A 27,040-nucleotide genomic window follows, 5' to 3' on the forward strand; every position below is an offset into this window, starting at 1 on the left:
TTTGTATCTAGTTCTAGTTTCAACTGCGGAAATAATAAACTACAAGGCAAAGGAACATAAAAAGACCTTATAGGACTCAAGATCGAATGGGTCTCTAGATCAAAATACCTTTATGGGTTTCCCCTATCCTTTGAATCTAATCCTGATGCTCTAGAACATACAAGTTTTCCTTTTAAAAAAGAAATCAATAAGACACAAATTACGAAATCTTGACATACGAATCTGATACTTGTTCCAGATTCTGATAATATATACTACAAGAAGTACGAGCTTTGAATTCAGCCTATGCCAAATGCATCTAAGAATAACTCAACGGTACGAAATAGTAAATGGACTAAAGTCTGTCAGACAAGTTATCAACTATACTATTTTTATTGATCAAGCAAATCTGAGAACTTCGACTTCCAAATAAGGAAACAAGATTATTACGTACATGCTAATACTTAACAGTATGCTTATTCTAATCCAACATTTTATCTGCTCGAAGTTTGTTTCTGATCCGACACATCTCAGCCATAGCATCAGTGATGTCTGACCTTTCCGCAGGCATGTCTGCAGAGCATGCAACACCAACTCCTAAGATTGAAATCAAGCTCACTTCAAATTTCATGCGAATCATTGTGCTAGCCTCAGTTAGACGCTGGTTAGCACTCATCTCCCCTTCCCCTTTTTCTTGAATAAGAACCGGATCCACTGTATCTAACACCTGCTCGGGCAGAGCTGCCTTGACATAGTTGTGAAGATTTGAAGATCCTTGAAACATGTTGCCGGTTGGCCTTTTTCCTGTAAACATTTCCAGCAAGAGGATGCCGTAACTATATACATCACCTTGTGGCCACACTTCATGCCCCATGCCATACTCTACATTTGTGCAAATGTTTTTATTTTAATACGTAAAAGAAAATCTAAATTATAAATGAAAACTGAAAGAAGTGAAAAGAAAGTGAGTACGTTTTACCTGGAGGAGTATAACCGATTGTTCCTTTAACTCCGATGGAGCTTGACAGATTACCAAAACCATCTTCAAGAGTACTTGGAAGGAATCTCGCCAACCCAAAGTCACTTACATGTCCAATCATATCATCGTCGAGAAGAACATTGCTGGGTTTGAGGTCACAATGAACTATTGGCACATGACACTGATGATGGAGATAATCCAATGCCATTGCAACATCTATCGCAATGTTCAACCTCTGCGAAAAAGTTAAGCTCCTTGGCCTCTGATTTGTATCAATACTTGTCTGAGCTGGATGCAACCATTCCTCTAAGCTCCCATTCACCATGAACTCGTAAATTAAGGCCTTGAAATTAGAACCACGATAGTCGAATCCGGAGCATGCAGAGAGTACCTTCACAAGGTTACGGTGTCTAATATTTTTCAGAGCCTCACACTCAGCAATGAAACTTTTGGAAGCTCCATGTCGATCGAGGTTGAGTACCTTGATAGCAATTGTTGTTTCACCTTGATCAAGTAATCCTTTATAAACTGACCCAAAACTTCCCATACCAATCAAGTTGGCAGAAGAGAATCCATCAGTAGCTTTAAGAAGACTTTGGTAAGACACCATACGAAATTTTTCAGAATCACTCGAAGGATCCTTCTTATTTTTGCTCCGGAAGCAACAAAGGTACAAAACGGAAAATGAAAAAAAGGCTCCAGAAAGCCCACAAAGGAGAGAGATTACCAGTTTCAAGGTTAGGCTCAACCCCCTTTTGCCGGAATGTCGAAATTCGCATTTTGGCAATTGAAGCTCTGGTATGCCCCCACAGAGCTTTGTATTCCCTTGGACTGATGTGGCAGTTGCATTCTGAAAAACTCCTTCGATAGGTACCGCTCCCTCTAAATTGTTATAAGACAGGTTCAAGGATTGCAGAAATGTAAAATTCTCTAAGAATTTTGGAATTGTCCCAGACAAGTTGTTGCGAGCGAGAGATAAGGTTTCAATACCTCTTAGTGAGCTCAAATCTGATGGAATTGTCCCTTGGAAGAAGTTTTCTTGCAAGTAAAGATACTGTATGGTTTTACAATTTCCAAGACTAGGAGGAATTTCACCAGACAACAGGTTTCTAGAAACATCAAGATGCTCTAGATTTATCAATTGTCCGACTTCCATGGGAAGAAAGCCAGTCAAATGATTTCGAGATAAATCCAAATGAACATATGAAGAAGACAGACGAATTAATTCTGGGGATATGATACCAGTGAAATTGTTACCACCAAGAGTTAAGTTCAGCAAATTGGGACACTGAGACAAAGTTGAAGGGATGGTGCCCTGAAGGTTGTTATCCTCGAGATGCAGATGAGCTAGTCGACTTAAATTTCCAAAAGATGATGGAAGATTCCCAGTGAGAGAGTTGGTTTCCATATATACTTCATATAATTTGGGAAGCCTTCCTATTTCAGGGGGGATGAGACCTGAAAACTGGTTGCCAGACAGCCATATGCTTTCCAGGTTATGCAGATTTTCCATCGCATTCGGGATATTACCAAATATACTGTTATAGGCTACGTAGAAGGATACAAGTGAATAAGATAGGTTGGCTACGCATTGAGGCAACGTACCCCCAAAGTTGTTTGAATCAAATTCCAAGTATTGTAAACCGGTGGCATTAGTCAGATCGCAAAGAAAGCTCAAATCATCACCAGTTCCCCCACTTCCAAGATGGTTCAAACTAATAACAAACCGCCCAAGTTTGTGTAAATTTTTCAATGAGGGGAATTCTCCATGCAGTTGGTTTTCGTATAATGCTAGTTCAAACAGATTTGAGGCATTAGAAATTGAAACAGGTATAATTCCACTAAACTGGTTATTACCGATGGCAAAAGTTTGGAGACTTGGACAGGAATTGCCCAAGTTTGAAGGAAAAGTGCCTTGGAGGTTGTAATTAAGTCCCACAGCAAAGGTTTCAAGAGAAGAGTGATTGAAAACTGAGGGAGGGATCGTACCAGACAAGACATTTCCATCCAATCCAAGAAAATAAAAATTGGTCAGTCGACCAAAGATATCTGGAATTATGCCACCTAAATTATTGAAAATGGCACCAAACGATTCAAGAGATGATATGTTGCTAAAAGAGTAAGGGATACTTCCTGTATGGTGGTTGTCGTTAATAAAAAATTCTTTTAGCTTTGACAAGGTGCCAAGCTCCTTAGGGATACTACCTTCCAACAAATTGCCGCCAACATTTATGTAGTTGAGTTCAGAGCAACCTGATAAATTAGCGGGAATTTCCCCAGTCAGTGAATTATTCCCCAATCCCAAACGTTGCAACCTGCGCAGACGGCCAATTTCTGGAGGGATTTCATGGCTGAAGCTGTTGTTGAAGAGATTAAACGCTCTGAGGAAACTCAAATTTCCAACATGTGGCGATATAGAGCCTCCAAGCTTCAAGGACCTCAACGTCAACATTGTGATCCTCTTGTGGCGGTGACCACAGGTAACACCGTGCCATTGGCAAAAGTGGATTGTTTCGTTCCACGAACTCATGACTCCAAAAGGATCTGTAGTTATCCTAGCCTTGAATTCAAGCAACGCCAGTTTATCTGTCTCGTTTGATCTGGCGAGGGCCAAACTAAGACATGAGTTAAGAACAAAGGCATGCATGCACAAATATGAGAAGAAGAGAAGTGGTGAAATGAACTTGTAATTCCCCATGGTATCAGTTTTGTGTGAAACTTTGGTTTGGGTAAGCTGCGGTAGTCTAGCAGCTTGAGCATAACCCAATTTATAAGAATTCTTGTGACGTAAATATAGGAAGGTGATTCACCCTTTATTTATAGCCATTTGATCGAATAAATCAACAAAAACAGTATACATGATTAAACAGGGTGTGCGTGAGGCTAAAAAGAGTGCCTAAATATATATAGACTACTGGCTAAGAAAGCATTAATCGAATTCCTAGACTAAAAGAGTTGACTAGTGTAGAGCTAAGATGGATCTCACATCAATCATTATCGTAACATTTTTCTTCACCCTCTTTCTCACCGCAGAATATTGCACATTAGTGGGGCATAGATTCGTAGGGAAATCGTCTTTATTTAGATGGTCAGACATGTTATATGTCACGTATGAACTCTTTCATTGATATGTGGTCCAAATTGATAGTATTTCAACAAAACAGTACTTGTCTATTCATTCTATTTAAATGAATTTGTTTTGGCATAAAAACTCTCTTTCAGCTTTCGCCGTCCTGTTTCGGAAGCAATCAACCACACACACTACTAGTTTTGTATCTAGTTCTAGTTTCAGCTGTGGAAGAAATCTACGCCACTAGACTTTGCAATTTGCATGGGTGGGTCAAGTATCAATTGTCATTTTTAAAGTGAACCACAAATGGCCAAGCAGTTCTGGAAAAGAATCGTGTGCATAGTTTTGTATCTTAGTTCCAACTTACAAAAGTTGGAAACTTTGCTATTGTTTGTAATCATCCAGCGCAACGCATGGTGAAAAACGAATCTGGCTTCTCTCCATATCTACTCTATCCTAATCTTTACCTATTCTTATACTAAGATCAAGCCAACATCGATAAAATAAAATCCGATAGCTCTTAATCACTGTGGTTAAAGAACTCTCAGCTCGCTCTTTGTCTAAGTTCTAACCTACAAGGAAAAGGAACATAAAGTAAGCCTTCTGTATCATGGTTTTCCCCTATCCTTTGAATCTAATCCTGATGTTCTGATATTTCATAGATAAGACCCTACAGGAGTCAATACCAAATGGGTTTGCTCTAGAACATACAAGTTTTCCTTTCTAAAAAGAAATCAATAAGAGACAAAATTATCGAAATCTTACATGAGAATCTGATATGCGTTCCAGATTCTAATAACATATACTGCAAGAAGAACGAGCTTGAATTCACCCTATGCCAAATTCGTTTTGCTTTTGGATTCCAATTACTACAATTTTTTCATGTTCCGAGCATAAGCAAAAACAGAATGAATCAGGATTGAAGAAACCTAACTATCGTATGGAGAACCTAATAGCATCATCATTTAGAGTTCCAATGGCTGCACTATGCCCGGTTTTACCTCTTTTCCTTTCTTAATTTCAGAGTTTGTCACCCCAAATAATTGCTTTTAAGAGGAAAAAAATTTATAAACTACTGTGAAGTAACCATAGGATGTACATAAATGGTTGAGATTAAAAGGTTAGGTAAGATTAGGAGAAAAGCTGAATCTGCTGGAAAATAGTATCAAAAGAAGTTTGCAGTTTTTGTGTACGCATTTAAGTTTCCAGTCTGCTACATAGTTCTGCTATTATACGGAAAGTTCTCACAATTTCAGTTGAAAATATGTCTGCTTTTTCTTCATGTTTCATTTTTTTAATAAAAGGTAGAATCGAAAGAAAGAATGAGGCAAGAAACATCTTTTAAGGATTCTTAGCTATAATTCATTTTATTGAGAGACTTCTAGTTATTTAGATAGTTTACAACAAGGCTATAGATAAGAAGCATGGTAGTTTTACTTGGGTTGGGCTAGAAAACTGAGAAGGAAACGAAGCGAGAATCCAAGGCACACTCTACTTAATGGAAATAGTGAAAGCAGGATGCATTAACATAAAAGAAGAAAACTACTACATGGTAGTAACATTATCATTCAAATTTTTGCATAAATCACTACCAGAATCAAATAATCTACCTTCTAGCTTAATACACAGTAGTAATATTTCTGAGTTTTGGAAGAAAAACAAATATTCTTGTTACGTTACATTCTAACCGTTTAGTAGGTACTAGGTACTGACCTGGAGTTTCACCTCTAGCAATTTGAATTACCCTGAGAAATGACCGAAGCTGAGCATGACATGATTATAGGTCGAAAAGGCACCTCAACACACGACTACACTTTTGGCCTTCAAATGTTCATTTACATTTATGAGCCGAAAGTCATAGAAGGTTGAACTACAGTTGAATTGAAGTGTACAAATTCTTATCAAGGTCAGTCATCCTTATTGCGCACCATGGATGCCTTCTGGTACCTCATTTTCTCAATCTCCTTGCCCAGAAAATCTAAAGTCGTGTCAGTAACATGGTTCGGGGTGCAGCCTGCATCAAGCATCATTTTCAAAAACTTATATGCATCTTTTAGCCGACCTGCTTTGCTATGAACTTCAATAAGTGTATTAAAAGTGACAACATCAGGATTTATTCCACTACTCTTCATCTGCTCAAAGAGCTTGTTTACTTCATCAATCCTGCTAGCCTTTCCTAGTGCATTAATCAAGGTGTTGTACATAACCACGTCAAGATAACCACCCTGCTTAATTAGCTTATCCAGGACAGTACTTGCTAGATCCGCTCTACCCATCTTCCCCAAGCCTTGAATTATCACATTGTATGTAGCTATGTCTGTGGGGCAGACCTTTTCTCCCATTTCATTGAGTACACCCCATGCCTCATTGAAGTAGCCCTTCTTGACGAACGAACTCATCATGGAATTATAAGTATAACTCACAGGATTTTCACCAAGATCACTGAAAATCTCAAACAATTTGCATGCTATGCTCAGCTTTCCCTTGGCCAAGAATAAGGACAAAAAGGTATTAACCATGTCAATATCAAAAGTGCTTTCCCCTTTCACTTGAACTCTTTGCCCCCTGGACAATGAAAACAGCCGCGAGGAGTGGTCGGTGGACTTAAGTTGATTAGCCAATTGATCCATATGTGGAGATGATGACCACTGATCAGTATCGGTGGACAAATTCTTATCATCTTCTTTAACCCTGGCAGCCTCTGACTCTAGGTCTGCATCCATTGTTGATTTTGCAGACTTTATTAAACTCATAATCTCGCTCAAGTCGCCTTTACATGGGAACAAAGGTGTATAATCCTTTCTATTTCTCTCTGGATTTTTCAGCGAAGCCTCCATATCAACCTTCCATTTAAGAACACTCGGCACTAGGTTACCATCTCTAATGTGCTTCATGAGCTTCTCCGTCCAATCCCACCGTCCTTCTTTATACAGCCCAATCACAAGTGACGAAATAGTAACTAAATCAACAGTAAAGCCTCTCCTTTCCATTTCTTCCACCAATCCTAGTGCTTCCTCAAGCAGGCCCTCCTTACAAAGTTGCAAAACCACAATGCTATATGTTACACCATCAACAAACTGACCCTTCTTCTTTAAGTCACAAAATAGTGTGTATGCAGCCTCTGCCCTTCCATTCCTGAACAAACCATCAATGAGAATATTATACGTCCACGTCGAGGCTCTCACCCCATTCTGAACCATTTTCTCAAATAACTGGCAGCCATCATTAACCTTCCTGGCCTTGAATAACCCATCTAGTAAAGAATTATAAACAATGGTACCAGGGATATATCCATTGAGCTGCATTTCACTAAAAATCTTAGTGGCATCGTCTATTCGATAACACCTACAACACCCCTGAATAAGAATTCTATAGGTAATTGCATCCGGCTCGTGGCCGGAGCCCTTCAATTCCTCCCATATAGTAAGTGCATCATTCACTTTCCCCACCAAGCAGAGCACATGAATGAGGCTATTATATGTAGACAAATCCGGCCCGATGTTATCCAAGTTAGAGTCTTTCATCTCTCTGAACAGATTCAGACTAATACCCAAATCACCCCAACACCCAAATGCATGAATGCAAATATTATAGCCCCAAGTATCCATCTCAAACCTCTCACTCTCTCTAAGCTTATTAAAAACTTGCTTAAACTCAACAATCATGTCAGATTTTCTAAGAGCAACCAGCAACTCATTGCAGGCAATCGAATTCGGCACCTGAATCGAATCTCCTCCCTCCAGAAGCTTAAACAAAATGGCCGTGGCCAAACCCACCTGGTTTTTCCTAACCAGAGCAACAAGAACCGAGTTATACATATCGGTGTTCAACCCAGCACCAACATCTTCCATAATATCCAAAATTTCAAGCGCGTAATCGAACTTACCGGACCGGATAAACGCGTCGAGCAGGGCTTTGAAGATCTGGGAATCGACCACGACGCCGTCCTCCTTCATGGAGTGAAGCAATTGAGGGACCTCATGGAGGAATCCCGCGCGGGAGGCGGTGCGGAGGATGTGGGAGTAGGTGCGCGCCGAGTGTTTGATGTTATGCGTGAGAGAGCACCATTTGAAGAAGTCGAGTTTTTTGGAGGGGTGGAGGGACTGGGCGCGGAGGATTTGGAAGAGGATGGGCTCGGAGAGCGGAAGGGTGTGGGGGTCCGGGAGGTTGCGGGTGCCGGAGGTTGAGACGGTCTTGGTGATGGCGGCCACCAGGAGTATGTCTCCCAGCTGGGAGGCGCCGTGGTGGTGGTGGTGGTCTTTGACCAGGAAAGGCCTTCCATGGCGCATTGCATTTCCAAAAACACACAGATTCTAAGATTTTGAGTTCACAACTGAGAAGCAGATGCAGAAACTATATTAACTGGGAGAGGATTCTCTCCCTCCTAATTTTTTAAAAACAATAACACAAAATACAATATGTAAGAGAAGAGAAAGGAAGGGGATAAGCATAAGAAAGGAGATAATTCTCCTCGTATTAACTGTTTGACAGGTTGTACTTGGAGTTGGGCTTAGACTTGGTTGAATACTCATTTTCTCGTTGTTAGTCAGGCTTATATTGTTGTTTGGGCCTTTTCTCCCATTTCACCCAATATAATCCAAGTGCTGATAAATTCACCCCAGTATCTTATTTCCTCATCCGTCTTTAATAAAAAGTTAAGTACTAATTTTATCCTCATGTAAAATGACATATAAAAACCACTGGAAAAAAAAAAAAAAAAAAAAAAAAGAATGATTTGTGTCAATTTTACTCAGTATCTTATCTCTGCATCCTCTCTCACTTCAAATTTGTATTGTTATGAATTATTTTTTATTTTATTTTGGTAATCGATTTTTAATTATTGGTCACAGTGGCTCTTATATCAATGTCACTATTTTGTAATAAAAAGTTGCAAATTTTCACATTTAACCAACAAAACCTTTGAGGTAGGTTTTAATTTTTGGTTTGGTACAGTGCATTTGATTATGGGGTGGGATTTTTTTGAGTGGTGTAGATGCAGATGAAGGAATGGATATTTTGGGTCTGTCAAAACGAAATTGCATTTGGTGTTTGTTGTCGTAAGAACGAATTGTGTGGCTGAGTATTCGTTGTAGGTTTAGGTGTCATCATGTGGGGGAGACTGGGTTTCTATGTGCATACATGGGTGATTTATTAATGATATGAGCTATTTAGGTTGTTTGGATTTGATTTCGTGAGCTTCTTGAGGTTGTTGCTTTTTTTTTTTTTTTTTTTTGTGTGTGTGTGCGTGTGTATTTTGTGTTCTTTGACATGGGGGTGGTCAAAGAGCAGACAAGGGAGATTGACAGAGAAAAGGAGGAGGGGTGGTCGTGGGCAGGGATCAGGGTAGGTTATGGAGTAAGATGCAACGGAGGGCGAAGGAAAGGAGTTTAATAGAGAATGAGTTTGTTTATCCCTCATTTCAATCATACTTTTGGAATTTTGTTCAGAATAAAAATCAGAAGGAAAGACCTTGGCAATTAGTGAAGGCTTAACTGGGTTTATGAGCACTCTAATATTTATTCTTCTAAATAATTTAAATATATATTAGAGGTTATTTTTGAACAAATAGTGGGTGGGAAAATAACATTTTAATTTTTAACTTTTTTGTGATGGGTGGGATTATAATGTAGATGGGAAGATAAGATAATATGGTGGGTCTAATAGCACTCTATAATCCAAGGAATGTTTATTTACACACCTTTTCATTTATTTCGTTGTTAGTTATTTATTTATTATTATTTTGTTTGAAAAGCGAGGCTAAAAGCAAGAGTCCAAACAAACCTACGCAATAATAAATTTAGACCAAGACATCCCAAGTCAATCCTCACTGATGAAACTAACTAAACAAGAAGGAGGATTATCAAAATAGAAATTACCTAAATCTAAATCTAGCCCTCTTCTCGCTTAACTTCGAAGTTCCTACGGAACCCGAAGCCAGTGAGCTCCCAAAAGGCCTCGTGCTAGGTAGGGATGGGAATATACATTTAAGAATCACTCCCCTGGACGATGTGGGATGTCACAATCCACCCCCCTTAAGGGCCCGACATCCTCGTCGGCACACCACGGCCAGGGTTAGGCTCTGATACCAATTGTTACATCCCGGCCCGGGGTGGATCACATCCCGGGCCGACTCCACCACCGTAGCACGATATTGTCCGCTTTAGGTTTACCATTCCTTCACGGTTTTGTTTTTGGGAACTCACGAGCAACTTCCCAGTAGGTCACCCATCATGGGATTGCTCTAGCCCTCTTCTCGCTTAACTTCGAAATTCCTACGGAACCTAAAGCCAGTGAGCTCCCAAAAGGCCTTGTGCTAGGTAGGGATGAGAATATACATTTAAGAATCACTCCCCTGGGCGATGTGGGATGTCACATTTTTCATATACTTTATAGCTGCATCTAACCTCTTTGTTAGACTACCTACGTACCCTCTGACGGGATCAAGCCATTTGTAGTTCACTATTTGTTAAACTCTAAATTTTTCATAAAAACACTTCAAGTAGAAAACATAGAGTACTATCCTACACATCAACCATAAGCCAAACAAGAGTTGTCATCTTGCCATTCACACACACATGTGCTTTCCAACACCATTCCACAATCATATCAATCAATAACACATACAATACACCAAAATGCAGGGCTATTTATAACATGAACCGAATGCCATCAAGTGTTCTCTCTTTTAGAACCCCATTGGCCGTGCTTGCTGAACATGTTTCGCTCCCTTCCACTCTTCAACTCGAACCCCGAGTTTTTGGATGTGTGGCATATGTCCATCTTCACAAAAAATCAAAGAAGCAAGCTTGATCCATGTGCAGTGCGGTGTGTATTCATTGGCTTTAGTCCTCAACAAAAGGGATATCAATGTTATCATCCATCTACTCGACAGACGTACGTCACCATGGATGTTACCTTCTCTAAAGACAAATTATTTTTTCTTCCCAACCATACTCCTCAGGGGGAGACAACCTTAATTGACAATGACCGTGTTAGTCCAAGTAGGACCACTGTTGGGTCGTGTAACTGTCCAGAGTATAACAGCCCAAATGAGCACCTAGATTCTGCCAACAGCCCAAGTGGGCATAACCATGACGTTGTCGCTGACAGCCCAAGTGGGCAGAATGATGAGGTTGTTGTCGACAGCCCAAGTGGGCCAAATTTGGCGTTTATTAGTAATGACCCGAATGGGCCCAAAGTCGTACATATTAATGCAAGCCCGAGTGGGCATCCAAAGTTAAATGGGCAACATAACACCACCAATGAAGTTGAACATAACAGCCCGCCTCATACTCCTCAAGTACACGTCCATGATTCAACGGATATCTCTGAGGTAAGAGCTCACTCAAACATTAATAAACCATCTTATGTGTTACCTTCTCGACAAAATTGAGGAAAACCACCAGGCAAGTACTCTCTAGAAGAAAAGTTGTGGTACCCCATTGCAAACTACGTCTCCACTCAAAAACTCTCACCAAAATATTGTGCATTGTTTCAGCAGATAGAAACCATCAAAATACCTAGTAGAGTGGAAGAAGCCTTGAAGGATCCGAAATGGACAGAGGCAATGTAAGTTAAAATGGAAGCATTACAGAAAAATAATATATTGAGTGTGGTTTCACTCCCTAAAGGAAAGAAACCAGTGGGATGCAAGTGGGTGTTCACTATTAAGCATAAGGCAGATGGAACAATTGATAGGTACAAGGCGAGGTTACTTGCCAAGGGGTTTACCCAAACATTTGGGGTAGATTATTAGGAGTTGTTTGTTCTTGTTGTAAAAATGAATGCCATCAGAGTTTTATTGTCTCTCGCTGCTAACTTTGACTGGCCTCTAAGACATTTTGATGTTAAAAAAGCTTTTCTGCATGGAGATTTAGAGGAAAAAGTGTACATGGATATTCCACCAGGTTATGGTAATTCGAATTGTAGTGGGAAAGTATGTCGACTTCGAAAGGCACTGTATGGCCTTAAACAATCACCCAAAGCGTGGTTTAGGTGGTTCACCCAGATGATGAAGAAATATGGGTATCGACTGGGAAACTCAGACCATACTTTGTTAATCAAGTGCAATGATGGTAAGGTAACTCTACCTATCATATATGTAGATGATATGATTGTCACAAGTGATGATACAATGGAAATCGAACATTTACAGAGGTAATTGTATTTTGAGTTTGAGATGAAAGAACTTGGGGAACTTAAATACTTCCTGGGAATTGAAGTAGCTAGATCTCAAGAAGGAATATATTTATCTCAGCGAAAGTATTGGATTATTTGTCCCAAACTGGTATGCTAAGGTGTAAACCAGTGGATACACCTATTGTGCAAAATCATCATCTAGCAATTTATCAGGATCAAATCCCAACGAATAGGGAAAGGTATCAACGGTTGGTAGGGCGACTGATTTATTTATCGCTCACAAGGCCAGATATTGCTTACACAGTAAATGTGGTGAGCCAGTTTGTGCATGCTCTTAGTGAGGATCACATGACAACAGTAATGCGGATTCTGAGTTACTTAAAGGGAGCTCCATGAAAAAGATTGATGTACAACATGGGCATATGGAAGTGAATGGGTATACCGATGCATATTGGGTTAGAAATATCACTGATCGGCGATCTACATCGGGATACTTTACGTTTGTAGCTGGTAATCTTGTGACCTGGAGAAGTAAGAAGCAAAATGTGGTGGCAAAGTCTTCGGCCAAGGTTGAGTACAGAAGAATGGCACATGGCATTTGTGAGCTTCTAAGGCTTCGGATTCTACTCACTGAAATAAGGTTTAAACCAAAAAGGTCTATGTTGTTATATTGTGATAATCAAGCAGCACGAGAATCTGGTGCAGCATGATAAGACCAAGCATGTTAAGGTGGATAGACATTTCATCAAAGAAAAACTAGATGTTAAGTTGGTTGACATTCAGTTCGTGAAGATGGAAAAACAATTGACAGATATTCTAACTCATGCGGTCTTTACTAGAAGATTTCAGGACTCACTTGACAAGTTGGGCCTAGGAGATATCTATGCACCAACTTGAGGGAGAGTGTTGGCGTGAGTCAACATTAGAAGAATAGGAATGTGATTGTATTTCCTAGTTTGGGTATAACTCTTTTTAATATCTTTAATATTCCTTGTGGTACAAGGACTAAATGTGTATATATGTGAGTTGCCTCCTGCTGGAGAAGAATAGAAAACATATTGAAATCTGAAAGCTAACTTTAACTTGGAGAACCTTATAGCATCATCGTTTAGAGTTCCAGTGGCTGCACTATGCCCGGTTTTACCTCTTTTCCTTTCTTAATTTTAGAGCTTGTCACCTCAAATAATTGCTTTTAAGAGGAAAATAATTTATAAACTACTATGAAGTAACCATAGGATGTACATAAATGGTTGAGATTAAAAGGTTGGGTAAGATTAGGAGAAAAGCCGAAGCTGTTGGGTAAGATCAGAGAATTATAAACAATGGTATCAGGGATATATCCATTGAGCTGCATTTCACTAAAAATCTTAGTGGCATCGTCTATTCGATAACATTTACAACATCCCTGAATAGGAAATTGCGTCCGGCTCATGGCCGGAGCCCTTCAATTCCTCCCATACAGTAAGTGCATCATTCACCTTCCCCACCAAGCAGAGCACATGAATGAGGGTTTAGGGTTCATCAAAAACTTGCTTAAACTCAACCCTCATGTCAGATTTTTTAAGAGCAACCAGTAACTCGTTGCAGGCAATCGAATTCGGCACCTGGGAAGAATCCCCTCCCTCCAGAAGCTTAAGCAAAATGGCCATGGCCAAACCCACCTGGTTTTTCCTAACCAGAGTAACAAGAACCGAGTTATAAATATCGGTGTTCAACCCAGCACCAACATCTTCCATAATATCCAAAATTTCAAGCGCCTAATCGAACTTACTGGACCGGATAAACGCGTCGAGCAGGGCTTTGAAGGTCCGGGAATCGACCACGACGCCGTCCTCCTTCATGGAGTGAAGCAATTGAGGGACCTCGTGGAGGAATCCAGAGCGGGAGGCGGTGCGCAGGATGTGGGAGTAGGTGCGCGCCGAGTGTTTGATGTTATGCGTGAGAGAGCACCATATGAAGAAGTCGAGTTTTCTGGAGGGGTGGAGGAACTGGGCGCGGAGGATTTGGAGGAGTAGGGGCTCGGAAAGCGGGAGGGTGTGGGGTTCCGGGAGGTTGCGGGTACCGGAGGTTGAGAGGGTATTGGTGATGGCGGCCACCAGGAGTATGTCTCCCAGCTGGGAGGCGCCGTGGTGGTGGCGGTCTTTGACCAGGAAAGGCCTCCCATGGCGCATTGCATTTCCAAAAACATACGGATTAACTGAGAAGAAGATGCAGAAACTATATTAACTGTTTGACAGGTTACTTTGAGTTGGGCTTGCACTTGGTCGGACACTCCTTTTCTTGTTGAAGGCCCAGATTTTGGGGTGATTGTTGTTTGGGCCTCTCCTCACATTTCACCCAAAATATTCCAAAATAATTCAGTAGAGTTAAAATACTACTACGTGTTTGGGCTGAGCTGTAAACTCATACGTGTTTGGATCCTCCTACATGCATAAACATTTAAATTTAATTAGTACATACATGTAGTTAGTTGATGATTGCAGATAGCATGTCACTTTAATGGCATGTATATGGAATGGATATGTTACATATGGGTACCAAAACTATTACAGTTAGACATTTAGATTGATCTGGTAGCACTAGTTATTCCTTCTGTCTCTTCCTTATTTTCAACTTTCTCGATTCATAACTTTCTCTATTCCAAATAAGTGAACTTTCAATTTTACTTTTAAACCTTTTGTGTGGTTGCGATAACTTTATACTTGATAAGAGTTCGGATCATTAGGGATAATTATGAAAAACAAAAAAGAACAACATACTATCACATAGTGTATATTTTGCTCGAATGAGTCTGCATATGATCATAATGTGATGTAATGAAAGGCCTCTATGTGCATTGCTTTTTCGATGTTGTCACACACACATTAGATGGATTCTAGAATATTACTAACCAAATATATATATATATATATATATGGGATATGATCAAGGTACAAGCATTCTAACAAATATTTTTGTACTTTTCAAAAGCTCTTGGATCTATTTACATCTAATGCTCCTAATTAAAAGCTAAGATGACTACTAAATGATGTGGCAATGACATAGAAATAAAAATAAATTTCATATAAATACTTTGACAAAAGAATATTGTGAAGTTAAAATAGATCCAGCTTCCTTCCTGATCCCTTTTTCCGTTGAAGTCTGCAACTCTCCAACAACAGCAAAAAGTTCTTCTTTGAATATCGTTTTTAAAGATGTGTTACGAAATGTAACATCCCACATCGACCGACGGAGAAGGGGGTGATGTGCCTTATATATGTACATGCCCACCTCTATATAGCACAAGGCATTTTGGGAGCTCATTGGTTTCGGGTTCTGTAGGAACTCCGAAGTTAAGCGCTTTCGCGCGAAAGCAATCCCAAGATGGGTGACCCATTGGGAAATTCTCGTGTGAGTTCCCAGAAACAAAACCGTGAGGGCGTGATCGGGGCCCAAAGCGGACAATATCGTGCTACGGTGGAGTCGGGTCCGGGATGTGGTGGTGGCCCGGGCTGGGATATGACACAAAATTTACAAGAAAATTCTTAAATTTTATTTTAGTATCACTCTATAGTTATATAAACAACAATAAAAAAAAAAATTATAAAGGGTGTTGGCCAATCACTTGAACTATTGATTTTTTTAGTTCTTTCATCTACTGTTAATAACCCGTGTTATAAAACAATTTCCTGCTAAATACATTTTGCTTTACCCACTAGGTTAGTATTGTCTAATTTTAACTAAAATTTAGTGTGTTTGTCATGTTGTTCTGTAGTTTTGGATGGTCTTGAATGACTTGGTCTTTCCTGTTATGTTCCAAAGGATTTTATCTTAGGTCATAGCAAGTTATTGTGAAAATCAAATATAAAAAAACAATCAATAATTTTATAAAACTTGCATTGATCATCTAACAATGGTTGCTAACACACCCTTTAAAATGATTACTTATACAGAAATAGTAGATCTGCTAATTGATCATGTGAAAAAGAGTCTGAAGTTTGACAACCATGTAGAGCAAGGAATTGATTCGTTATCTAACCACAGAAGGTACTCCCTTAGAATTATTCTACTGGTTTGTCCTATTATGGTTACCGATTAAATAGACGTTATCGATTCATTGTTCTAATTTTGTGCAGATACCTGATAAAGCATTCTACAAGAAGTTGAACGATGATTTAAAAACAGTGGCTGCTATAGATGTCTTGGTACCAGAGGTGGTATTATACTTTCAATTTTTAACCGTTGAGTTCACTTGGATTGGATCAGTTTTATATTACGTGAGAAAGAGTGAAAGAAACTCCATAATTTGCACCCAAAAAAATCATTTCTCTTCCCTATTGGGTCCTATCAAAAAGATAGACATAGTGTGAGAAGCTTCACTTTTTCTTAAGAAAAGAAAAAAAAAAATTAGTATATTAAAATTTATAAAGATTTGGAAGTGAGAATATGCTAGATATGTTGATGATGATGTGAACTACATCTCCCATTTTTATTGTGTTCATTTTGCATTTCTCATTCTTTCTTAAGTGGTAGGTTTATTTTATTTTAATTGAATCATTGTTTCTAAAGGGGATAGGAAGAATTGGGAAAAATGATGAGGGAGAAGATCAAGATCAGGAAGATCAACTACTTGCCGTCAAGGCAAGTGACTAGACCTGGCATTTTCAACCCGACCTGTTAACCCGATCCGACCTGACCTGTTAAATTAGTATTCGGATGAGTGATAAACGAGTCGGATGGTTAACGGGTCAATCCGTTACACAAAAGGTCATTTTGGATGAACCCGCGAAACCTGTTATTAAGGATTTTTGTGTAATTTTAAAATCCCTCAGCCGAAATCCCACTGCAGTGATTGATGAATGTGTGAGGTGCGCATGTGCAGAAGAATAACAATCCGCCCTCAGTTCAAGGAATACTCGACTCGGATATTCCTCCTCCTCTCTTCTTCTTCCTGCTTTTTATCCCTTTTTTCTTCCGTGCGTGACTTTGCCCTCGGCGAACAGTAGCTGGACTTCCTACAGTCTTCGATCCACCATCAAAACCTCTCTGCTACTCTCTATCTCTCTCACCTGAATCCGGACTCTGCAAAATTCAACCCCTAAAAATAAGAATCTCTTTCTCAGGGTCAACAAGAGCAATAAAAATGGCATTCATGATGTACTTATTACTTCTTGTATGTTGTTCCTGAATCAAAGTTTTGTTTTTGTTTGAGCTTAATTGCATTTTTTTTATTTGTTTGTTTGTTAACTGGTAAAAAAATTGTTAACGGGTGAAATGAATGAAACGGGTTGGGTTCGGATAATCCGTTAGCTTAACGAGTTAAGTTTGGATGATCCGTTAAATTAACCGGTCGGATTGAACCCGACCTAAACTCAATAAATCTGACCCGTTTACAGATCTACAGGTGACCTTCTCAAAGAAGAGAAGAAGGGATTTTGAAGAAAGTTGGAGAGCTATCGATTTTGTGTGAATCTAAAGCTGTTGTTATCATCTTTTCTCAACCTGCCAAGCTCTTTGATTTCTCAAGCTCCAGGTACCAACCCTGTACAACATCCCACCACCTTTTAAATTCTTTCGATTTTTCCCAACTTGAACAAATATAACCAACAATCCTTTTACATTTCATTATTGTTATCTCATACCAATTGTCTAACACTTGAATTTTTGTCTACCACATTTTTAAGGCCTAATCGGATAAATAGTTCCTATGATCATAAGGTATCTGGAAAATAGCCCATATGGTAAAAAAATTCGGATTTAAACCCCTGTGGTTTAAGTCTATTAGAATTTATACCCGAAATTAGAACTTCTATCATTCTTCCGTTAGTAGCTTGCAGGTGGAGCAAAGGTTCTCTGAGTTTTTCGAGAAGTGGGTATTCAGCTCGAGCAGCTCCAACAACTTCTCAAGTTGTCGGAGGAGATGCGGCAGAACGAGGCGGAGCTTCGGGCTTTGATGTCAATAGCCACCAACCTTCACAAGGAGTATTACACCGTGAAGTGGGCTGCTGCTCAGGATGACGTCCTGACCTTCTTCTGCCCTGTTTGGTCAAGCCCTTTGGAGAATGCGTTTTCCTAGGTCACCAGGCGGAAGCCATCAATGCTGTTCCAGCTCGTCGAAACGTTGAAGACGACGAGCTGGTTTCCATGTCAGAGGAGCAGCTGAGGCAGAAGATAAGATACGAGGAGGATAAGGTGGAGAGGGAAATGAAGAGGCAGCAGGTGGCGATGGCGACTTGGGCTAGGAACGGGGAAGCGGCGGCAGAGCTGGAAGAGCTGGTGAATGTGGCGATGAAGGTGATGCTGAGTGGGTGGGAGGGGTGATGAAGGCGGCGGATTATGTGAGGCTCAAGACATTGAAGGGGTTGTTGGATTTGCTGAGTCCATTGCAGAGTGTGAAGTTCTTGACTGCTACTTGCATGGTGCATATTAAGTTGAGGGAATGGGGAGGAAGAAATGTGACCAAAATCAAATGTTCTCCTTAACCAAAACACCTAAACCTAATGGAGGAATGACAGAAATTCTAATTTCGGGCATAAATCCTAACAAACTTAGATCACATAGATTTAAATTCGATTTTTTTCACCATAGGAGCTATCTTTCTAATACCTTGTGACCACGGCGATCATTTATCCGATTTGGCCAATTTTTTAAGCCAATGTGCAAATGGTGCCATATGAGATGCACTGTTGATCTGATTTTCAATAAGTTTTGCTTTAGTGATCAATAAGAAGGCTTATTTTAACGTCCAAGTTTATTGCATATTGTGTCATCAATATTCAATTCTTTAGGGTTACAAATTGTTTTTAATTAGTTATATTCTTTAGGGTTGCATATTGCATATTGTGTCATCAATATTCAATTCTCCAGCATAAAATAGATAATCATACATGATAATGGATTACAAATTGTTTTTAATTAGTTATATTCAAATTTAGTCTCTACTCTTTCATACTGTATCTAGCTGAATTTTCCACCCATGTCAACTAATTATAATATACTCCCATAAATAATTTTTTAACACTTTGTTTTCCAATTTTAGGAAACCCAAAAAAAAAAAAAAAAAAATAGAGAAGAAGCTAACTAATTCAACAACAAACTTACAGCGTTCATAAATACGTTTTCAAGCAAAGAAGACACGAATATTCAAATGTATGTCAAATTAATTAATATTGTATTGATTTTGTTTTATTGACGTTTTACATGTATTTACAAATTTTACAAAGCTTTCTCTTCAGAAGAATTATGACACACCCCGATCCGGAATGTCCATTAGGACCTTGAATCGAGCTGTGCTGGCTGACACTTATATGCGAAACAACTATATAAACGTTAATTTAAAACACATAAACGAAACTAGCTAAGAACTTCTCATACATTGCTCAAATAGGGTGTGTCACACCCCGATCAAAATCAAGGCGTGCTGGCTGTCACGTGAGGATGACATAGCCATGTGCACAATGCGGAAGCAATATTAATATAAGAAATGCAAATAAATAAAAACCAAACTAACTAGAACACTAGATAAGAATAAGTGCAAGACGAAACTAAGTGTGAATTCACAACCAGAGCATAAGTAACCTAAGTGCAGTCCAGCAGGACGAATATTAATTAAACAACACCGAAGGTAATCCTACAATGGTGATAATCTGTCAGAGCTGCCGAAGATTAAGATCCCTCTGAATAAAAAGATACTGGAGACCAAGAATGTTTAATGTACCCATGATCAAGTCCGGATGATTCTGAGCATCCTGCAGAGAGATATAACACGTCCCAAAAATGCCACCACATATGCACGACTAGGGTGAGGCCCGGGCCCCCACCACATCCAGAGCCGGGATGTGACAAATTAGCTATTACTAATACATATATATATATATATATATATATATATAAACTATCTTCTTTTCACATAATCCAAATACATGGCAACTACCTCCTTCCATATTAAAACATTAAATTAAATATCCAAAAGTATCAAACTAGACATTTACACTTGAGATATACCCGCTCCACATATTTCAACCTAATATATTCTTTCACATATTTAAAAAATATGGATAAGGTGTAAGATCCCACATCGCCCAGGGGAGTGATCCTTATATGTATATTCTCATCTCTACTTAGCACGAGGCATTTTGAGAGCTCGCTGGCTTCGGGTTCCATCGGAATTCCGAAGTTAAGCGAGTAGCGCACGAGAGCATTCCCAAGATGAGTGACCCATCGGGAAGTTCTCGTGTGAGTTCCCAAAAACAAAACCGTGAGGGCGTGGTTGGGGCCCAAAGCGGACAGTATCGTGCTACAGTGGAGTCGGGCCCAGAAAGTGGTCCCGCCCGGGCCAGAATGTGACAATTTAGTATTAGAACTTAACCCTGATCATGGTGTGCCGAAGAGGACGTCAGACCCCTAAGAAGGGTGGATTGTAAGATCTCACATCGTCCAGGGGAGTGATCCTTATATGCATATTCCCATCCCTACCTAGCACGAGACCTTTTGGGAACTCACTGGCTTCGGGTTCCATGGGAACTTCGAAGTTAAGCGAGTAGCCCACGAGAGCACTCCCAGGATGGGTGACCCATTGGGAAGTTCTCGTGGTCTGGGCCCAAAGCGGACAATATCGTGCTACGGTGGAGTCGAGCCAGGGATGTGATAGGGGCCCGGATCGAGATGTGACATTGGGTTTATCTTTAGTGCAAAAAAAATGTCTGTTTATACTTTTGAATATTCAATTTGACCTTTCACCCGAACAAACAAATAATTAGTCATGTATTCACATTAAGTTAGAAGAAGAAAGTATCTATATAAATTCGTAATAATTAATTCCTCTTAAGAGAATAGACGGAAAATGATGATTCCTGCTCCAAATAATCAAAACTTAGTTTACCAATTTATATAAATCTAATCTGTCTTAGAACACAATTTAATTTTATTTTAAAAATTATAACATTCACAAATAAACTGCTATTTAATCATAACATGATTTACAAGAGTTTTATAACTCTTATATAACGCAGGGCATTATCAAAATTCTGAACCCAGGTATGTATCCAATTTCACTTACCTTTTATTTCTTGATGCATTTGTTTGTATAAATTAATAAAACATTACTCAAAACTTAACAACTTACATATTATGCTCAATTTATTTTTAATAATTTTTTAATTGTTATTACCAAAAAACTTTCTTATCCCGCAGCAACGCGTGGACTTCCTAGTGGTAGCTAATGTGCCATCATATCAGCCACCAATGCTTTTCGGAAAGATGCTCATTGATGCAGTATTGTTTCGTCCACATTAATCTCCCATAAGTTATTCAAAAGAAAAGAAAAAGGTAGAGTGGCAAGATTTTTCCATAAATAAGGCAGAATGGCAAGAACCAAGACGAATGGTCAATGCTTTGCTTCTTATATGTAAAAAAGCTATACTTTCTTTAACGATAACGCTACATCAGAAAATCGTATAAACATGAAGAAAATCTTGTTGCAATAATTTGTTAATATGGACTTGTCTTCTTCAATTTTAACATGACATGATTCTCTTTCGCTGGTGGCTCGTGCTGCTTTGTTTTTGTTTGTATCATTCTTGTTTTTATTTTTAAAAGGGTAATGTTTACGTCCCCTTTCTTTTTCATATATTCTTTTTTGTTGTCTCTGTTTTATGAGGGCTATGATTTATGTCCTCCTGACTAGATGTAATTTGTTTTTCGTTATCATAAAATTTCCCTCGTACCGTCAAGGTTTCTAAAAAAATAAACAAAATTGTCATATTATCATAATAAGGCATCAATATATTTGATTCTTATAGATTACTGAACGACTTTCAAATCAAATGAATTTTTTCGTAAATGATTTTGAGATGATGATAAAAAGAATGAACAGTTCTGATTATAATATTTGTATTACAAAATAATGTCACAAAGTAAAAAAGTGTTCAAGAAGAATACTCTTATCTATAAAAGAAATATAAATCAAATGAAATGTGGAATTGATATTTATCTGAGGTCATAGATAGTGATGCATTAATAGGAGAAGAAGCTTGTTAATTGATTCTTTGCTTTAACTTTTATGACAAAGTTGTGGAAAAAGGACATCTAAAAGGGATGAAAATATCGTAAAAAATTGCATGTTGATTGCATGAACCTGTGGAAATGTTGCCAAGAATTCTAACCATTCATAGCCACCCCATGCATGTGGGAAGGAACCTGGTTGGTTCACCTATAAATAGATAAATATATATATAAGCACAGAACGAGTCTAATAACTTACTGCATTATGCTTGAATCAAAATACTTCTATATAATTACGATGAATTGCTGGGGAAAATGGAAGTTTATTATTCTCATGCTGGTCATTAACCTTGCATTAGCTATAGTAAATATTCTGCTTAAGAAGACTCTTGATGGTGGATTAGGCGGTTTGATTATTGTTATTTATCGACAGTCGATTTCTGCTGTTTTCTTGACACCAATTGCTTTCTTTTGGGAAAGGTAAAACTTATATAGGCTTCTGATTCGTTTCTATATGTATCATATTAATTTGCTAGTCAGTCTCAACTCTATGAAAAATATGATAAGTAAATGTGGTATCAACGACTACTGTTAAACGTATAGTTAGTTTTTTATGCAGGAAAAGTAGAACAAAGCTTACATCTCGAACCTTATGCCACCTTTTCATCAGTGCTCTGATTGGGTTAGTAGTGGTACTTTAAGGTTTCTCTGATTTATTTTTGGATGTTGTTTCATTTGATGTTATCTTTTACGTGATTGTTTTTTTTTGGCAAATACTTGTGTCTTTCAGGATAACTTTCACACATTACTTATTTCTTCTTGGACTTCAGTACACCTCTGCGACATATTCCTGTGCATTCATCAACATGGTGCCTGTCAACACCTTCCTCTTGGCTCTACCATTTGGGTAAAGTACAAAGAATAAGTTTTTAGTCTGATTAGTTATCTGAAATGGGTATTGAAATAATTCGGACTTCTGAATCTCCTATGTTTAAAAATATACATGCAAACCGAAAGGTATGTTAGTTTCACATTACAATTCGTAAACCGATACCTGAAACTCTTTAAACTAGATTTATTAGAGACTGTAGTGATCCCATACTCATTCATTTTCCCTCATGTTCTGCGTTCCCCCATTCACAATTTCTCGCATTCTAAGTTGGTAAACATGTTGTTATTGGAATTAACTTGATTTTTGGACTTGAGTTTCCAGACTAGAGAAAGTGAACATAAAGAACAAGGGTGGGATCGCTAAAGTCCTCGGTGCCCTAATATGTATTGGTGGAGCCGTGTCATTGATCTTGTACAAAGGAATGCCACTAACCAACCAACATTCAGAATCCACACTTCAAATGCAAAACCATGCCAATACAAGGGCTTTTTCATCAGCCAAGAAGAGTGATAGGTGGGCTATTGGTTCAGTACTTTTGGCATCAGGCTGCCTCTTGTGGTCTTCATGGTTCCTCATCCAAGCAAAGATCGGCAAGAGCTACCCTTTTCAGTACTCTAGCACCGCGATTTTGTCCTTCTTCGGTGCCATTCAATCCGTCATCTTGTGCTTCATCACACAGAGGCACATCGTCATGTCAATGTGGATTCTCAAGGGGAAGTTGGAGATCTTAAGTGTCGTATATGCTGTGAGTATTTTCTTCTGCATGTACTATAATTTTCACCGTTCAAATCTTTCTTAGCCGGTGTAAGCTTGAACTTTTTAGGGTTTAATGGTTTTCTAACATGCATGGTTTCTCCTTCTAGCTAACAGTTTGTACATGTGTTGGATTATTTCTATTTCATCAAGTAATCCATTCAAATGCTACGATCTAGAATTCTTCAAGAACTAATTAGGGTTTCATGTATATTGACGTTGCAGGGAGTAGTAGGATCAGGGTTGTGCTACGTAGGGATGTCATGGTGTGTGAAACAAAAGGGTGCACTCTTCACAGCAGCATTTACCCCCGCCACCCAGATATTCGTGGCTATGTTGGAATTCTCTTTCTTGCATGAACAAATTTACCTCGGAAGGTAATTATTCACTCAATTATATTTGACATATAATTAATTTTGATTATCTTCATATTAATCCGTTGCTAATTAATTTTTGACATTTAATTCACCAGTGTAGTGGGATCTGTTATTGTCATAACCGGCATGTACATTTTACTGTGGGGCAAAAGCAAGGATCAAAAGGAAATGGTGATCAAGCAGACACAAGCAGCTGATCAAGATCAAGAAAGTGGTCCAATGCCACAAGGCAAGCCCCTTGATGTAAATAAATAACCCTTCTGAAATGTTTAGATTTAACTTTCTACCGCACTGGTCAAATCAAATGCTGTAAGCACGGCTAACCAGTTGAAATAAGAAGCAGAATTTTGCAACCTCTAATTAAACGCTTTCTTTCTGGCTTTATCATTTTGACGATCCATAAGTTGGGTTGTTATGTGAAGTGGATGCATCATATAGACAACTACAAATGGAACTTGTACCACCTTGCCAATTTTGTTTACCTTTTTGATACGCACAAAAATAGAATAGAGCACTCCAAATACGAATTTGAACTACATTATTGGTAATCTATTGTAAGGTTTGCCCACTCTCCCCCCCCCTTAGTGAAGATAATATCGTTTGTTAATAAAAATATAACAGAGCAAATTAATGCATGATATTGTATTATCAAATTAATGTGTAAAAAAATTGTGAAAGCTATGTAACAATTGAAATCATGATGAACGAATTTGGAGGGATGAACACGAGAATCATCACCCTACAATTAAGGGATTAGTTAAACTACAAATAATCCTATAATTAGGGGCTTATGTGTACGCACTATTCTAAGAACCTCCGCCTAGTGTCGCCTAGGCCCTAGCTAGGCGTTAGGCTGCTAGCCACCGTCTTGAATAATCTTTAGTCGTTTGAAAATTAAGAAAGGGCACCTAGACATTAGGCACTCATCTAGACAGCCTTGGCACCGGCCTAGCCCACCAAGGCATCTGCCAAGGTCACGACTCTCACTTAGACAGAAAATAGATAACTTCCATTTTGCATTCTATTTTTTCAATAAATTGTTAGATACTTGTTGAATATTTAGATGAACACATATTATATGCTTGTTTCTCCATGTTTTCATTATGTTCCAACACGTTGTAATCTATGTGTCCTTCCATTTAGCAGTTTATGTATCCCAATGAAATTATATATTTTTTTATGTATATGCAAACACTTATTTATATACAATATATAATAAATTTACTTAAATCCGCCTAGTCTGCCTAAGCTTCACCAAGCCGTCTAGGCACCAAGCCTTAACCCGTTGTTCGACTATCATTTTTTAGAACCTTGTCTGTACTTACTGCAATTTATAGCATAAGGAGTAAATTTGGTACAAAATAAAAATAAGCTGACACGGAGTCTCAGTCATTGGATCTATTTCAACAATAACACAAAATTACAGTCTGGTGGTATTTCTCTTCACTGAAGTGAGAGGTTTTAGGTTTAAATCTCGTGGATGGCGAATTCGATACCAAATTAGGCTGCTCATTGTATGACTTAGCCGAACTCTCCCTACCTTTAGTGTAAAAATATCGATGTACTCAAAAATTAAAAAAAATTAAAAAAAAAAAACCAATAACACAAAATTGGACTAACCTTAATAATGGCTTTACAAAAGTGGACTTATATCCAATTATGCCTACATTAAATTAGTCATTGTTGCACTCATATTTAGAATAAGAATGTGATTCTGTAAATCCTAGTAGATATGGGAATGTATCTTACATTCCTATTAGGAATAGATTACCTATTAAGAGTTGTAATCCTAAAGAGAAAGGTTTTTACTTATCCTACTACTATAAATAATGGCACGATGGGTGGAATAGAACACACCTCAATTACACATCTCTTTCTTTCTCTCTATCTATGCCGCACCCCTCTCTGGCCTCCTTAATTGTTCAATAAATTATGCCTACAACACGTTATCAGCACGCTTTTGACATTGCGCTAAAGAGGGTTTGATCTTCAATCAAGGGAGTATTACATTTTAATCATTCTTTTTATGATTAATTTACTAATTTATTAAATTTATCTACATGCTATTGATTCAACTTATTTTTTCTTTGTTGAACGTAATATAACGCATTGGAGATACAATTTCGGCTTTCCGAGAAGGATCTTCTACAAATTCAAAGGCTTTTGTTGTTTTCTACTAATCAAGTACGCTTAAAATAAAGGAAGATATTTGAAACATCTATGAAACATGAAAACATTCCCCATGATGCATGAACCCCCCCTATGTTTACATTCCTTCAGATATATATATTGTATATGTTCATATATTTGTCAATATATATATTTGTTTCATGTATCGCACAATTAAATTGTTATGTGGAATATGTGAGTCAATGTATACAAAATAAATTAGAAGCATATTTAGAGTTTTCTAAACCCTAGGTTCAAAAAATTGGGTATATTTTTCATCACGACCATGGGATGGCATCATCCTGATGCCTTTGGACCACCTGCGCAGCCCTTTTTGGGCCAGCTGCTCCATACCGTACCACAACCAGGCCTCGGCCTGGGTTGAAACTTGCATGGGCCAGAAGCCCTAGGTCCAAAACCACAGGTTTGCTGGCTGGGCTCCCGTATCCCGGCCTTTGTCCTCCACGGCAGCCCAAGCGACTGGGCTTGTCCCGAACCCAAACTGAAGCTAGCCTTTGCACTGGGCTTCGTGCTCGCACCCCCAGCCCGCTTCCTGCAGCCCAATTGGCTGGGTTTGAAGCCTGCTACCGTGCCAAAAATTGAAACTCAGCTGCGGCTGGGGTTTTCTACCACACCCCCGTGGCCTGCAGTCCACTCCCGAGATTATTTTTGGGGCTCTGCTTTTTACTCAAAGCACCCAA

General features: G+C 38.7%; 3 protein-coding genes across 3 annotated transcripts; 1 reads left to right on the forward strand and 2 right to left on the reverse strand.

Annotated features, from left to right (window-relative positions):
• Positions 1 to 303: 303 nt before the first annotated feature.
• On the reverse strand, positions 304 to 3,802 carry LOC137721378 (probable LRR receptor-like serine/threonine-protein kinase At3g47570). Its single transcript, XM_068460473.1, has 2 exons — positions 959 to 3,802; positions 304 to 861 (listed from the first exon to the last, which is right to left on the reverse strand). The coding sequence occupies exons 1-2, from the start codon at positions 3,654 to 3,656 to the stop codon at positions 461 to 463; spliced, it is 3,099 nt and encodes a 1,032-aa protein (XP_068316574.1). The 5' UTR covers positions 3,657 to 3,802; the 3' UTR covers positions 304 to 460.
• Positions 3,803 to 5,551: 1,749 nt separating this feature from the next.
• Positions 5,552 to 8,415, reverse strand: LOC137719614 (pentatricopeptide repeat-containing protein At4g01570). The gene has a single exon (XM_068458647.1). It carries the CDS (start codon positions 8,315 to 8,317, stop codon positions 5,936 to 5,938), a length of 2,382 nt encoding a protein of 793 aa, XP_068314748.1. The 5' UTR covers positions 8,318 to 8,415; the 3' UTR covers positions 5,552 to 5,935.
• A 14,021-nt stretch (positions 8,416 to 22,436) lies between these two features.
• Positions 22,437 to 24,515, forward strand: LOC137719526 (WAT1-related protein At3g30340-like). Its single transcript, XM_068458570.1, has 6 exons — positions 22,437 to 22,628; positions 22,768 to 22,830; positions 22,939 to 23,055; positions 23,362 to 23,785; positions 24,019 to 24,170; positions 24,266 to 24,515. The coding sequence occupies exons 1-6, from the start codon at positions 22,447 to 22,449 to the stop codon at positions 24,423 to 24,425; spliced, it is 1,098 nt and encodes a 365-aa protein (XP_068314671.1). The 5' UTR covers positions 22,437 to 22,446; the 3' UTR covers positions 24,426 to 24,515.
• Positions 24,516 to 27,040: the final 2,525 nt, after the last annotated feature.

The sequence above is a fragment of the Pyrus communis genome, chromosome 16 (assembly GCF_963583255.1).
Source record: "Pyrus communis chromosome 16, drPyrComm1.1, whole genome shotgun sequence".
NCBI lineage: Eukaryota > Viridiplantae > Streptophyta > Magnoliopsida > Rosales > Rosaceae > Pyrus > Pyrus communis.